This window comes from Rattus rattus, chromosome 2 (genome assembly GCF_011064425.1).
Source record: "Rattus rattus isolate New Zealand chromosome 2, Rrattus_CSIRO_v1, whole genome shotgun sequence".
NCBI lineage: Eukaryota > Metazoa > Chordata > Mammalia > Rodentia > Muridae > Rattus > Rattus rattus.
Genome location: NC_046155.1, coordinates 24,211,862 through 24,227,348, shown reverse-complemented (window position 1 = coordinate 24,227,348; position 15,487 = coordinate 24,211,862). Strand labels below are relative to the sequence as shown.

Below are 15,487 nucleotides of genomic sequence, written 5' to 3'. Positions count from 1 at the left end.
GTTAGGGAGGCGGGGGGAAAGGGGATGACAGAAATATATTTGAGAGGCCATCTTAGTTAGGGTTTTACTGCTGTAAAGAAACACCACGACCAAGGCAACTCTTATAAAAATAACATTTAGTTGGCACTGGCTCGCAGGTTCAGAGATTCAGTCCAGTTCATCAAGGTGGGAGCATGACAGTGTCCAGGCAGGCATGGTGCAGGAGGAACTGAGAGTCCTATATCTGCATCCGAAGGCTGCTAGCAGAGTACTGACTCCCAAGCAGCTAGGCTGAGGGTCTTAAGGCCCATATCCACAGTGACACACCCACTCCAACAAGGCCACACCTTCTAATAGTGCCACTCCCTGGGGTGAGCATATACTAACCGACAGAGAGGGGCAGGGAGCAGGGTCCCTCAGATAAGCCAAGGCTGGCCCTGAAATTACTGTGTAGCTGAGGGTGACCTTGCATTTCTGGTCTTTCTGACATCATCCTGTATGTACTGATATTAACAGGAATATATAACCAAGCTAAACCATGAATGAATCTTATATTTAGGCATAGAGTCTCGTTTTCTTTTTGTAGCTATTTTAACTATGCATATGTAAATATTAAAAAATTGGAAGCATTTCTGGTCCCAAACATTTTCTTTCTTTTTTTTTTAAGTTCAGGCTCATCCATTATAGATAATATTTATGACTTTTTAGGACTTGTATATTTCCAGATCCATCCTTTTAGAAAGAATTATTAGGGTAATTAGTTGGAGAGCATCAAGTACTTCCTGTTGTTAGGTTGACCCAACAATCTCTTCCGGTTAGATTTCCGTTTAATAGGGCTGAGGCCGTAGCTCAGTGGAATGGTACTGAGGCAAGTGCCTCCTATGAGTAAAACCCTGGTGTTGGATGTGTGAAACACATGCACGCGAGCACTTACACGTGTACACACTCTGGGGTACACACACACACACACACACACACACACAAATGCACACGTGGTTTCATCTCACTGCATGCCATGAGATGGTGCCTGGTGTCATTTGTCCCATCGTGCTGATGTTAGGCTGGGGCGTTTGGTTGTCAACTGCTTTCTGTCAACGTGACTTCGCTCCGTTTTTCTTTCGCAGAAACAGAACCCAAAGATGCAGGATCTGAGAAATCCAGTGGAGTGGTTCGGTTGAATACTGTGAGGCAAATTATCGAGCAGGTGAGATAACCCCTCAGAAGCTCATGTTGCCGGTGAACTGGATCGTGGTTCGAAACGGAATGTGTATTTTAATAAGATACTAATGACCGAAGCTCGTGTAGATAGGAGCCTTTTCCCTGTGTGAGCCAGGTGCCGTTCTTTTGCAGAGTTCCCATTATTAAACCAAGTAACACTTATTTGTGGTCCCTCTTTTTTGGAGGAGACTCTATCCCAGGAGCTTTGTCGGGTGACTGAAACCATGAGCATACCAACACTCTGTTGTGTGTGTGTGTGTGTGTGTGTGTGTGTGTGTGTGTGTGTGTGTGTGTGTGTGTGTGCATGCGCACAGGCACTACTTTTTCTTCATAGTATATCTGTGATAATTTAATATATAAATTGGAATGGTGGGAAAGACAGCAGTAACTGAAAACAAAGTAGACTGGTCATAACAATATAAGCTGACAAAGCTTGTACAAATGCGGTCCATGCCCTCATTCCCACGGAGAACCTTGTACTGCCCTCACCCTTTTTGACTTACTGTTGACCTCAGGGGAAACTGGAGGATAAAGGCATGCATCATGGGTTACCGCAGTCCTTCTATAAGAAGTTTTAACTGATAGTGTGGAAGCGGATATAACACAGGAGGAAATATTTTTAGCCGTTTAATGTAAATATACAGAGCAGGGTATGGTAGTGCCTGTCTTTAATCCCAGTACTAGAAGGCTGTGACTTCCTAGTCAGAGTTACACAGTGAGACTCTTGTCTTCAAAAGAAAGCTTGAATTTAGATGTTTACATTTTATCTGGTACAGTCTTTACCTGGGAAAACAAACCCCTCAGTGATGTTTTTGATGTGCCACCCTTTGTCTGCCTGTGACAGGACAAGCATGCCCTGCTCGACGTTACCCCCAAAGCTGTGGACCTGCTCAATTATACTCAGTGGTTCCCGATCGTGATTTTCTTCAACCCGGATTCCAGACAAGGCATTAAAACCATAAGGCAGAGGTTGAACCCAACATCCAATAAAAGTTCTCGCAAGTTATTCGATCAAGCCAACAAGCTCAAAAAAACCTGTTCTCATCTTTTTACAGGTAAGTGAAGTTCAAAAGGCCCACGCTCAGGATGAGAACTAAGGAAATTATCGTTGAGTGTGGGATGTGGAAGCATCCTCACCACTCGTTCAAGAGTCGTTCATACTGTGGGAATGGATCTGTAGACCTATGGCAGCTGTGTGTTAAACTTTGTGATTTTTGATAGCCAGAGATGATTGTCAAGGTGCAAAACCTGGTAATCGGTCACTTTCATGATGCTAGATTTTTGGGGTAGACTCAAGGCTAATGAGCCCCATGTCCTTGTTACCTACGTGTTGCTGTAGTCTCCTTGCTCTTGGTGATGCCTTAAGTATGCAATAGGAACTCATTACAGTGATTGACAGTGTCACCCCGATAGAATCTTGAGCACTCCGCATGTGGAATATTTTTTTTTAAAGATTTATATATTTATTATATATGAGTGCACTGTAGCTGTCTTCAGATGGTTGTGAGCCACCATGTGGTTGCTGGGAATTGAACTCAGGACCTCAGGAAGAGCAGTCAGTGCTCTTAACCACTGAGCCATACCTCCAGTCCCGCGTGTGGAATATTTAAACATTTCTACCTCTACTCTTGAGGTGTAATGATAAAGCGAATGGTTTTTCCCTTAATGATTACCCTTATCTTTTACAGATAAGCACTACGTAAGAATCTTTGTAAATTATCTTGTAGGCTTGCTAGAGTGTGTAGATAATCTCCAGTGAGGGGGGCAGATGGAGCACTGAGAGCCTGGCCGGGCACCGTGCTGCAGACGTGGGTGCTGGCTCCAGGAGACTCCACAGCTGGCCTCTACTCGGTCTGCATACGAGCGCTTCCAAAATAAGATATTTTTAAAATGCCAAAAATAAAGCCACATTGCAGCCATTGCTCATGATAGCGAGATGGTCTAAAAATAGGACCTTCTCTGTACCATCTTCATGAGTAAACGGTGTGAGCATGATATCGTTGAGAGTCTAAGAGAGTGACACAATTCTTTTTGGTTGGTCAATGCTCTATTTTGTGGGGACACCATAAGGATCCTGTAGAGATGCCATTGTGTTTTTTTTTTTTTTTTTTTTTTACGTTCAGTGGCGTTAGAGGTCAGTGACAGGTGTCTCAAACTTTGATGTTTGGCAAGAAGACCAAGGTGAATGAAAGTGTGTCTACATTCGAACATGGTTTCTCTGTGGTTTCCGTCTCTTGTTAGAGATGTAGGTCTGAACATCAGGGTGAAAGTTGTAGCTAGGATAGATTTATAGCCAAATGCACAGGAGAAAAGTGTAATCCACCTACCACTCGGGTTCTAAGTGGGCTTCTAAGCTGAATGTTGTGCATGTGTTTTTTTAAGATTGTTTTTATATGTGTTGGTGATGTTGGGTTTTTTGTTTTGTTTGTTTGCTTGCTTGTTGCCTATGTGCATATCTCTGTGTAGGAAATGGAGTTATAGACAGTTGTGAGCTGCCATGCAGGTGCTAGGAGTTGAATGTTAGTCTGACCTGTGTTCAGCGTAATTGGGCTGGTGGAAACCATCACAGATCCAAGCCCACGCTAAAATTGGTTTCTCCGACTACATCTCATATCCCTTAGAACCCAGCTAGATAATTCAGATGCCAGAAAGGATGGGGCATAGGTGCATTATCCCTTGTCTAAAGTGCTTACGATCAGAAATGAGTCGGGGTTGGGGATTTAGCTTAGTGGTAGGCGCTTGCCTAGCAAGCATAAAGGCCTGGTTGGTCCCCAGCTCGAAAAAAAGAAAAAAAAAAGAAAAAAAAAAAAAAAAATGAGTCACATTTTAGATCTTTAGTGCTTTTATAAGCACTTTAGAGATGAGACTTAAGTCTGGGATTCACGTATTTTTTTTTAACATGTGTTGTAGCCATACAGCCTGTAGGCGATTTGCTGTGATCATTTGGACAGTTCTGTATATGACAGTTTCACAGTGTGGGATTTTTTTTTTTACTTGGATGTTGTGTGCACTCTCAGAAAGTTTCAGACCTGGAAGCCTAATCTGATTTGAGATTTTGAATTAGCCAGTCCCGTATTCATAATTCTTCATTTTAACAGATGAGAAGCAGAACCCAGCATGATCATGAACGTGAAAACGGGAGACTCATTTAACCTCCCCATCCCCAGTCCTTTGGGTCCAGTCCATTGAATGGCTGAGAGCTTCCCTTAGAGGATCAGATTTGAGTTTTACACAAAGCTGTGGGAAATCAGTAAGGGAAGTCTAGGGTTGTGGAAGAGGAGCCAGGCTTCTGAAGACTAGACAAGGAGGAGAGCTGGCAGGAAGTGGCCAGTACCTGTGGGTGCTTCCGGTCCTAGGCAGGAGTCAGCATTGTTGGCTCCGGAGCACAGGCCACAGTCACTGGCAGGAGCTGTTGAGCATCCAGGGGGATGGCATATGTGGAAGGGTTTGCCCTGGATTGGATTACAAGATGCTTGAAGGGAGAGACATGGCTGAGGTCGCTACCGGGCCTCAGAAATAGGCTTTGCCACAGTACGGTGTTTTCTTTCTTTTTTAAAAATGTACTTAATTTATGTGTATGGTGTTTTGCTTATTGTGTATATATGTACCACCTGTGAGCAGTGCCCAAGTAGGCCAGGGAATCAAACACGGGTCCTGTGGAAGAGCAGCCAGTGTGCCTTGTCTCTCGCTCCAGGCATATCCTTTCTGACATAGGCTGATTGGGAAGCAAGAAATTCAGAACTAAAGCTGGAGGGGGCTGTGGAAGAGCGGAGTCCAGGCCTGATACAGGCCTGCCGTAGTCTCAGGGCAGAAGGTACAGGTTCATTGATAGCATGGACTGAGAAGCCCGTTCTATGCAGCTCTGTCATATGGTGCTTCCACTGTTAAGCTCGACTCCTGAAAGCCATGTGGAGGCTGCACAAAGCCTCCTTATTGCCCTTTCAACCCAAGTCCGTCCACAGGCTGAGACTGGATTTCAGGCCTAATCAGCAGAGCCATGAGCAGAGTTAATATCTTTATGAATTAGTAAGTGGGAGTACTAGATTTGCTTAGGTGAGCACAGTTTAAAGTCATATTTTCTGTCTTACGCGGTCTCCTTAGGCTCAGTATCCCATTGCTTGTTTCCTTTTTGTATAAGTAATAATAAGAAAATGTTCCCACCTGTTCAACCTGGTTTCCAGGCTTGGTCAAAATGAGGTTTTTGGTGTTCAACCCTGGAATTTTGGAGGAGCTTGTAAGAGCTTTTACTGTAATTATTATCTTTCTACATCACATTATTGAAAAATGTTTTATTTTTTTATTTTCATTTTTAAAAAATTTATTATAAGTACACTGTAGCTGTCCTCAGACACTCCAGAAGAGGGCATCAGATCCCATTACAGATGGTCGTAAGCCACCATGTGGGTGCTGGGAATTGAACTCAGGACCTCTGGAAGAGCAGTCAGTGCTCTTAACCACAGAGCCATCTCTCCAGCCACAGTTTTCTGTGTTCTTTTTTTTTTTTTTTTGTTCGTTTTTGATCATTATTTAGTCTTTGAAAAGTACCAGAGGGAAATGAATCTTGTACTAGCTGAGAAAAATCCAAACTGCAGTAGTACTCGGATTCCTAGGGAGGTGTAGGGAAGGTTGGCCACAGGATAGAAATAGGCTGTGTGTTGGGTGGCTTGCCTATTATACTGGTGCCGGCACATGAGTGTTAAAGTGACCACAGGCTAGCCCTCCTGGGATGTAATTTGTATGCTGTGCCATTGACCCATTTGAGGCACATTTCAGTGGGTTTCAGATCCTTCAGATTGTTTAGCCGTCACCACAGGAACTTAAGTCAGAAACCTCAGTGGTTAGCAATCCCTTCCAGCTTGCATGGTGCCTTTTGGTGCCTCTGTGACTAGGGGTGGGAAGGTACTGCCACACATAACAGAGCTGCCCTGGGGTACGAGCATGCTGGCAGGGACATTGGCAGCAGGAGGAGTCTTTCAGAAAGTAAGTTCTTTGAGTTTGACAGTCCCGGTAAGCCTCTTGAGAAAGAGGTAAAGTGCATGAATTGGATACTGCCTCTAGTGGGGCCTAGCAAGGTGGCGTCTGGAACGTTGATAGCAGTGTTCCAGCCCTTGGTCGCCAGTGAGGCTCCGGGGTCTTGTTTCACTCACCTTGGCTGAGGCACAAGTGTGTTTCTACATTTCTTAGCCCCTAAACTGCAGGTTTTCTTTGTGATGAATTCAGACTATCAGTAGCTGCTAATAGAAACCTGTAAAGGGCCATTTAAATTCTCTTTGTACACCCAGTACAAGTCACTTGTCTGGTCCCTTGGGTGCACAGCCTCACTTCCATATTTGCATCCTGGATGATATGCTAGCTATGATTACAGTAATCTTTGTGAAGTGCCACGGTAAATAAGGACACGAGAAGATTCACAGCATCAAGGTTAATTTCCTTGGGCTACCCGGTGTATCAGTTCTGTCTGACGCTATGAATAATTAATAACTAAGGAAATTGTAAGCTCCTTCACAGTTGCCCAAGGTCAGAGGTGGAACTTGTTTTCAAGACTGGGTCTCATGTATCCTTAGGCTGGCCTCAGACTTACTGTAGCCCTGATGGTCTTGAACCTCAGACTCTTGCCTCTACCTCCCAGGTGGGTACAGAGGAACACCGACAAACCGGCGTCAAGATTAAAATTCCTTAATGAAAGAAAGTCAATTTGATTAAAAGAAAACTTGAAGCTTAGTTCTGCAGCCTGATCATTTGCATTTTAGATCAGTTTTATATCTGTGTGTGTGTGTGTGTGAGAGAGAGAGAGAGAGAGAGAGAGAGAGAGAGAGAGAGAGAGAGAGAGAGATGTCCATCGGGCTGGTTGACCATTGAGGGCCCAGGATCCATCTGTCTTCACTTCCTGTGCTGGGGGCATACCCGTGCCCAGCTTTTTTTTTTTTTTTTTTTTTTTTTTCGAGCTGGGGACCCAACAGGACCTTGCGCTTCCTAGGCAAGCGCTCTACCACTGAGCTAAATCCCAACCCCGTGCCCAGCTTTTTTTAAACAGGGATTTGAACTCATATCCTCCTGCTTTCAAAGCAAGTGTGCTTAGCATTTTGGAGCCGTTTTTCTTGCCTAGTTCATCTTCACTACATCCATAAATACAGATTGACAAACAGATGCGGGTCACGTGTCTGTTAGCATTTTATGTCTGTGCTGCAAGTCGGTGTCTTTACATGAGCTGTCTAGGGCAGTGGCCCATGCTGCAAGCTCAGAAAACAATTTCCCAAGTTTGTACTTAGGTTTCTTTATTTGCTTGGTGTGAAATGTAAGGCTCTTTGTCCCCGCCCCTGACACCCCCCTTCCCATGATAAAAATACACTGACAAAATTAGTTCAAAGGAATAGGTTTATTTTAGCTCACAGTTCAAAGTACAGTCCATTTAATCTGTGCTCTTGAAATTTTCTTCCTTCCTTCCTTCCTTCCTTCCTTCCTTCCTTCCTTCCTTCCTTCTTCCTTTCTCTTTTTTCTGTTGTTGGACTGGGGCTATGACTCAGTGGTTCAAGGCATATGTGGCATTTGTGATAACCCAAATTCTGTTCTTGGCATTACAAAATGAATAAAACCACACACGCACACACTGTAGCCCTTCTGAAGAAATATGTGTTGTGAAAAGCCTACACGGTCAGTAATGTCAATTAAAACAGCCTTGGTTGCAATCGACCAAAAAGATTTTGTGTTTAGATAACATACAAATTTCTGAATTTGGCCAAGTGTTTCTTCAAATGTGGTATAAGTAGAAATAATGTGAACGGCTTCTAGATTAAGGGTGGCGCTGGGAATCGATACTGACCTTTCGGCTTGTGTCCGTAGCTACCATCAACGTGAATTCAGCCAACGATGGCTGGTTTGGCAGCCTGAAGGACAGCATCCAGCAGCAGCAAAACGAAGCAGTGTGGGTCTCTGAAGGAAAGGTATGTGGCCTGGATTTGCTGCTGTGAGGTGAGAGTCTGTGTTCCTGATGCTTCCTCAAGAGGGCAGTGAATGTAGTAAACCGTGAAACAAAAGGGGATTTCGATGTGTTCATCAAGGCGGAAGCTTGATCGTTCTCCAACAGAGCAATAAAACGGAGGGACTGTGCAGGCAGAATGTGATGAACGCTCACCTACATTCACTTCCCCTCTCCTTTTAATGTAGTAACTAGAATTGCATTCCGAGTACTCTAATCAGAGCTTACAAGTTCTCCTTCCTAACGCCACACCGCACTAAGGACATGGGAAACTCGGGGTGGAGATGAGAGGCGAGGTTGAGACCCATGGGGAAGGCAGTTACAAAGATACCAAGAGAGGCGCTAACAGCTGGAATTATCTGCTTAGTAAAGGCAGCAGTGGAGAATGCGTCCCGACTCGGAGCTTGAGTAGTTGATGTAAAAACACTAGTGATCTTTTCTAGCTCTCTCAAGTCGGGCGCTGTCCCAGATGTTTAGTTGACGCGTGTAGCATCAGCCAAATGCTTCGTCTCCACCGTTCCCTCTAGAGGACAGGTTGAGCAGAATGTAGTTTTCGTCCTCAAGGTTCTGAGAATATTTTTTTCCCTCATCTTGGGGATGGAACCCAGCTACTTCTGGAAACATCCCAGCCTGGGTCTGAGAGTCTCGTTAATGAATAGGACCGTGCATAGCACGAGGTAGAGACAGGGGCCAGCAGAAAAGCTGGAAAGAAGCGGATCCTACAGACCAAGGAAGTTTGGCATAGAGGATGGACCGTAGCAAGGATAGACGGGAGGGTCTTCAGTCTGTGTCCCTGTGCAGAAATTGACTCAGCATCTGCCTCAGTTCAAAGCCAAGTGACAGCAGGAAGCTTGAGGTCCCTCCCCTTGCACATGTCAAGGTTCCCAGCACTGGGCTCAGCCCTTGGGAGTTTTCTCAAGTCCCCCACTCCCGGGAGCCATGCCAGATCCCACTCACCCTTCAAAACGACTTCCCCTAGATGGAAGGGATGGATGATGACGCTGAAGACCGCATGTCCTACTTAACCGCCATGGGCGCGGACTATCTGAGTTGTGACAGCCGTCTCATCAGTGACTTTGAAGACACGGACGGCGAGGGAGGCGCCTACACTGACAATGAGCTGGATGAGCCAGCTGAGGAGCCGCTGGTGTCTTCCATCACCCGCTCCTCGGAGCCGGTGCAGCATGAGGAGGTGAGGCGAGGCGCAGCACGCCGTGGGCAGCTGGCTGCAGGCTGCGAGGCCGCGAGGGTGCTGTAGAAAGTGTCTTAAGGATGGAGCGGAGGACTGCTAGGAAGGCTTACTGGGAGCCCGCGCCTACATGGCTGTGGAGTCAGAATGTGACGTTGGGAAGAGGCTGAGGTAACGGTGCCATTCGCCACTCTCTTGTCCTCAGGAGTGATAGATCAACGGATCGGCTTTCTGTCCGATGTGACTGTCCAAATTACAGGCGGAACTTTGTGAACACGTTGTTGCTGCATTTGCTTGTAACCTTTGATTAGGCCTCTCTCCGTACTCTTAGGAGCCCTGCTTTTCTTCTCCTCGTGACCTTTAACCTCCTAATGCTATCCAGGTTCCTGAGTGTTTCCCCATCAGTTTCCTCCTCTCTGTGTGTCACCTTTTAAATGCACTTCATACATCCGGATCAGATGCACTGGGTATCCAGTAGCTCACACAGTCCTAAGAACTACCAGTGGGCACCAGGATAGGGCAGGGCGATTATTAGTTAAACCTCGGAGAACGTCGGAATGATGATCTTTGTGGACAGTGTTATCTAAGTCCTTTTGGATGATAATTATGTACTCCCGTAGTGGATTAGCTCATTCCAGTAAATGATAAATGATAGAAGTACCACCCCTCCGAAAACAAGGAAGAAAAAGCCTTACACACACACACGCACACGCACGCACAGGCACACGCACATGCACACGCACGCGCACGCACACACAATAGATAGTAGACAAGTAGTAAGGAGAAAGCAATGTCTGCAAGCATGGGAGGAGCTAATGCCTAGTAGTGACACAGGCCTTTAGATCTCAGGAGTGTCTGGTTTGGTTTCTCTCCCTTCCTTTCAAGGCAGAGCATGCTGCCTTGTACTCGGCCAGGTTAGTGAAGTGTGTCCTGAGGTTCCTCTAGGGGAGGATGGTCGGGGTCTCTCTTCGCAGTAAGAGAGAGCTGCCTTAGCTCTTCAGCCTCTCAGTACCCACACGTTTTCAGAAATCAGCAGGGCAGAGCGCTCCCTGCTCCCTGCTCCCTGCTCCCTGCTCCCTGCTTGGGTGTTCTTGGTGTGAATGAACTTTTGTTGTTTTGTAGAGCATAAGGAAGCTCAGCCCAGAGCCACGTGCTCAGATGAGGAGGGCAGCTAGCAGAGACCAGCTTAGGGATGGTAGCCCGCCCCCAGCATTCAAGCCAGAGCCGCCCAAGGTATGTGACCACCGGGAAGCCCAGGATGAGAAGGAGGAGGACACAGGTGCCTTGGAGCCCCTGGGCACCCAGGGATACACAATGAGGCAGTGTGTAATCACCATGTGCTGTGTTAGCCGGTCCCTCAGACCACTGAAAAACCAGGGAAGAATGAGAAATAGGCCCAAAAGCCACTCTAAGGAAAAATCTATGATTTTAGGCTTCATGATGAATGGGTTACTTAATTTATTTACTTTTATTTTATTTACCCATTTATTTTGGTAGAAAAGTGAAATTTGGTCAGTTGCTACACGCCAGAATCACTAATCTTGGCGGTTTTGTTTGTTTTGTTTTGTTTTTCTTTTTTCTATCCAGTAAAATTTTTCTGCCCTCAATCTAATTTGGACATAGCAGAAACTCCTCACTGGTGATCTGCTGAGGAAAACGGGCATCGCTGTTGTGTAGAATGCCTCTCCCTATAAAAGCATCTTCATTTATTGGTTTAATAAATTATTGTCTAGAATCAACACAAGGGCTTCAGGGTGTGTGCGTCTTGTGGTTTCTTGCCCCAGATCACGATCAGCCGATAACAATAGGATTTTCCTTATAGCTCAGTGAATTTTTTCTTTAACTCAGTAACTTGAGTGAGAAGGATTAGTGACTGCTTAAGCCGTCAGCAGTAATTAGTGATTTGATATAAGAAGGCACCAAAGGCCTGCAGCAGGGCTTGAACCGGAAGTGAAGGAGCAGTGGCTGCTGGCATGATGTCTTGCCTGTCTCACCCCGATTCCAGCTCAGCCTTGTTGACACATAGCCAAGTACAGATCTCAGTTTTTGGCCCAGGCTCATACATTCCAGTCGGGTTGACCTCAGACAAACCTACTTTTTCATCTCCAAAATTGATTTCTTCTGAGGTCTTGTGTGAGATTCCATCTCCATTATGAAGTGAGTCTGTTCCACCTCTAACTATTGCTGGTCACCCCACCACGGCCAACACTTCTGCCATCCTCAGGTGGGGCTTAAGATGCCCAACTGGTGGCTGTTTGCCCTGTCATAGTTGGTTCTTTGTCAGGATGGCTACATTGCCCACCTTTGGAAACTGATTAGGAAACACGATGTATTAAATCACTAATGTAGCTCTGGAAATCAGCCAAAAGCCCAAGGTCAAGGCTTGTTCTTGTTCTCTGCAGGTCAGAAACCAAAACCGAGAGGACTCTTTCAACTACTCCAAGTCCAACCTCTCCGCCATGGCTGGCAGTGAAGTCCCGGGGGGATCCACCAAAGGGTGTCCTCCCCCTATTGCGGTGAAACCTGCCTTTGGGCGATCCATCCTGAAGCCTTCTACTCCAGTCCCCATGCCTGAGAGTGAGGAGGTTGGGGAGAGCACCGAGGAGCAGGAAGATGCTCCCAAATCAGTCCTGGGCAGAGTGAAAATCTTCGAGAAGATGGACCACAAGGCGAAATTACAGAGGATGCAGGAGCTCCAAGAAGCACAGAATGCGAGGGTAATTGTTTTCAACTACCAGAGCATCTTAGCTTGCCCCACGTGAGAGTTTCAAGATGTTTGCTCTCGGTGTAGCAGTACACATCTCTTTTCCCACTGCCAGAATCATGCCAGGCACAGCCACCCACACAGCTCTCTTGGGCTGCTTCCAGATTGCCTGCTGGCAGCACATCCTTTTTGCTTCCAATCAAGAACCTGTCAGAGCCGGGTGTGGTGGGGCACATCCTTAATCCTTGCACTTGGGAGGCGGAAGCAGGTGGCTCTTTGTGAGTTCGAGGCCAACATAAGCATAATCTGCAAAGTGAGTTCTGGGACAGTCAGGGTTATACACAGAAACCCTATCTTGGAAAACAGAAACAAACAAGCAAAAACGGAAGCCATAACAGTCCAGATGACCAAGATTCATTCTGCAGATCTGTGTCCTGGTCTGGGCTGGTGGTTAAAGTTAGTACCTCTCAGACGTTATTGTAGCTGGAATATGGGTGATGCTTATTTGGTCCTCGGGCCTTTTATGTGTTCCCAGACTTGCTGTAGCAGCCATTGGGCTTGTGGGCTGTAGTTTCTTTAGCTGGTAGAATGTTCGAGATGCACATGAAACATTTCTGTATCAGAGAACTTGTGACATCAGAAGTGGGAGCTTGGCTGTAGTCACGGCAGCTTGGAGGCCAGAGCAGGAGAGTCACTGGAGCCCAGGAGATCAGCGTGGGTGGTCCAGTGAGACCTTCCCTAAAAAGTGGGCAGACAAAGGCTGGACAGGCTTTCTCCCAATCGCCCTTCCCCTTCTCTTTCCTTTTCTTGAAACCTTGCTGATGTTGCCCTGGGTAACCCGGACACAAGACATGCTCCAGCTTCAGTCTCCTAGGTAGTTGGGACCACAAGTTCTACTTAACATAAAATGTATCGTTTCAGCCTTTTGTAAGTGGACAGCTCAGTGGGGTAAAGTATATCACGCTCACTCTGCAGTCCTCACTTCCATTGCTCTCAGGAACTTCCCCAATTCCCAAGTGTACTCCTCTGACAGTGATCCCCATCCTCTCCCTCCAGCCACTGCCACACCATTCTGTCGTCTGTCTCTTGGAATTTGATGATGCTCTAGTGTGCTGTCTCAGGGCTCCCCATTCCTCACCATTTGGTGTGTCCCACTAGGCCACACCCAGCCGTGAACCAGGCTTACATCTATTTTTCTTTTTCTAGAAATGAACTAGAAGGTGGTAAGACCTGGGGACAGGGTAGAGCCTGACCAGCAAGAGACACATGCAGTTACCCATTCTCTCCCTGTTTCCTCGTTACCACAGATTGAAATAGCTCAGAAGCATCCTGACATCTATGCGGTTCCAATCAAAGCCCCCAAGCCAGATGCTGGCCTGCCCCAGCACATGAGGTAAGGGCTGTTGGGTGGATTGGCGAGAGGATGAGGCTTCTCCGGCATCTGTATTTAAAGAAAAAAAGTTCTCTACCCAGATGTCAGAGCGCTAAAAATTTCTGCTCAGGCTGATTGTTTACCTTACCCTATCTTAATTCTATTAAGATTATAGAATCAAATGCCAGACTAGAGGTAGACAGATCTCTGTGAGTTCGAGGCTAGCCTGGTCTTTGTAGTGAGTTCCAGGATAGCCAGGGCTCTGTAGAGAGACCCTATCTCAAAAAGATTACAGAATCATAAGGTTCTGGCCCCTTGCCCTGTGTGCCCAGTGCCACATTAGAGCCTTACAGTGTGTTAGGAGGGCACGTGAGCAGACACCTAGGGCTTAGGCTTCTTTCATTACTAAAGTTTAGTAGCTCTTAGCCAAGCTCCCTAATTCCTTTGTATCACCATGCACAGTTGGGATGCCTGTGCCAATGACTCCAAAGGCAGTGGACTAGCACTGCATTTAAGTGCTGGACAGGCACTAGGCGTTACCAGTGTCTTCCCGTGGTGATCCCGAGTTTAGTTATTTCCTGCCTCAGGAAGCTGGAGTCTTGTTTAAAGCACTGAAAAAGTGGAGATACTCTGAATGCCAAGTTGACCCTGACAGAGGAAATCGATTGACACTGGAGAGAACTCTCCGCTAGGGGGTTGAGGGGTGTAGTGGGGCGCCCAGGAGTGCAGCAGGTACAGTCTTCCTATGTTAGTTCAGACAACATGTGGCTGCCCCAGTAGGCCGTGGCCGTGACCCATCATATCGTGTCTCTTCCCTTATCACCCTGTGAACCTGAGGAGGGGCCAGCAGTGCCCTGACTGGTGGTGGAATGTGCTCAGGAAATGGGGCCTCCTGGGGTCATAGCTTTGGTGATCCCCGTGGGCATCTAGACAATATGGGCTGTGTTTAATACCCTCATTCTGTTAGTTCTAGACCCCCAGAGCCACAGAAAGCTCCTTCTAGGCTTTACCAGGACACCAGAGGAAGCTACGGCAGTGATCCGGAGGAGGAGGAGGAGTACCGCCAACAGTTGGCAGCACACTCGAAGCGTGGTTACTACAGCCAGCCCTCCCGGTACCGAGACACCGAATTATAGAGGGCCACTCATGGACTCCTGCGAAGCTCCCTGGAGGTCTTCTCCAGTTAAAATGCACTGCAGAGATACGGTGGGGACCCAGGCAACAGACAGCGCGAATTATCAACCGAAGGCTCTGTTCGTGGGACTGGAGTAAAGTTGGTTATGACTTTTTGAATGAAGAGAAACACTACAGCCTGATAACAGTTACTTGCTTTGGTGTGGACCAAAAATCTGTATTAATCTCTCTGTATTTGTAATATGTATATTGAGCAATAACTCCTTCTCCTCGTTCAGAGCTGCCTTCCAGAGCTGCTTCGATGTGAAGCAAATGTGAACAGGGGGTTAAAAAAAAAAAAAAAAAAAGTACTCCATCTCAAACTAAATCCAGAATAATTTATCACGACTCCCTAAGTGCCTTTGACAAGATGTGTCTTAGTTTGCTTCCCTGAAGCTTTATGCAAAGCTATAATGGACTAAAACTTTTATTTTGACTAAATTTTTATACCAGTTTAGCAGCTGTAACTGCCCACAGCACCATGCCACCTTTTCAGGGCATTATCTTTGTAGTGGTTTCCCATAAATTCTGACTGTACATAGCACAGCCACACTTGGGAGTGTGACTATCAGTTCTGCATAGCTCGGAGGCCAAGACTTTATTAGAGTGTTTGTCCTTGTTTGTCTGAAACCACGTGCTCCACAAAGTCAGAGGCTTGAGAAAAGGGTATTTTATTTCCTTCCTATCAGCATATGTACTGACATCAGGTGGTTTTATAATTTAATAAAAAGGAGTACCTTGTAGTCAAGAATGAGCTTTGTGCTGAATCTCTACACACCTTCCTTTTGGGCCGTGTGGGGTGGAACCCAAGATCCTCATGCATGCAGAGTGCTGCTCCACCGCTGAACTATACCCCAGACTTCCTGATTTATTTTA

At 46.4% G+C, this 15,487-nt stretch overlaps 1 protein-coding gene across 4 annotated transcripts in view; it reads left to right on the top strand.

The window, feature by feature from the left end:
* Tjp2 (tight junction protein 2) overlaps window positions 1-15,119 on the top strand; it is a 78,100-nt gene extending 62,981 nt beyond the window's left edge. For 2 of the 4 annotated variants that reach the window (XM_032891733.1, XM_032891732.1), the window contains exons 16-23: window positions 1,104-1,183; window positions 2,042-2,252; window positions 8,038-8,138; window positions 9,153-9,365; window positions 10,485-10,595; window positions 11,765-12,079; window positions 13,374-13,459; window positions 14,406-15,119. In XM_032891733.1, the coding sequence (XP_032747624.1) occupies window positions 1,104-1,183; window positions 2,042-2,252; window positions 8,038-8,138; window positions 9,153-9,365; window positions 10,485-10,595; window positions 11,765-12,079; window positions 13,374-13,459; window positions 14,406-14,574 (1,286 nt within the window). In that variant the 3' untranslated portion in view covers window positions 14,575-15,119. The remainder of the gene's footprint in view (window positions 1-1,103; window positions 1,184-2,041; window positions 2,253-8,037; window positions 8,139-9,152; window positions 9,366-10,484; window positions 10,596-11,764; window positions 12,080-13,373; window positions 13,460-14,405) is intronic. The other 2 variants (XM_032891735.1, XM_032891734.1) reach the window with 1 other exon arrangement.
* Window positions 15,120-15,487: the final 368 nt, after the last annotated feature.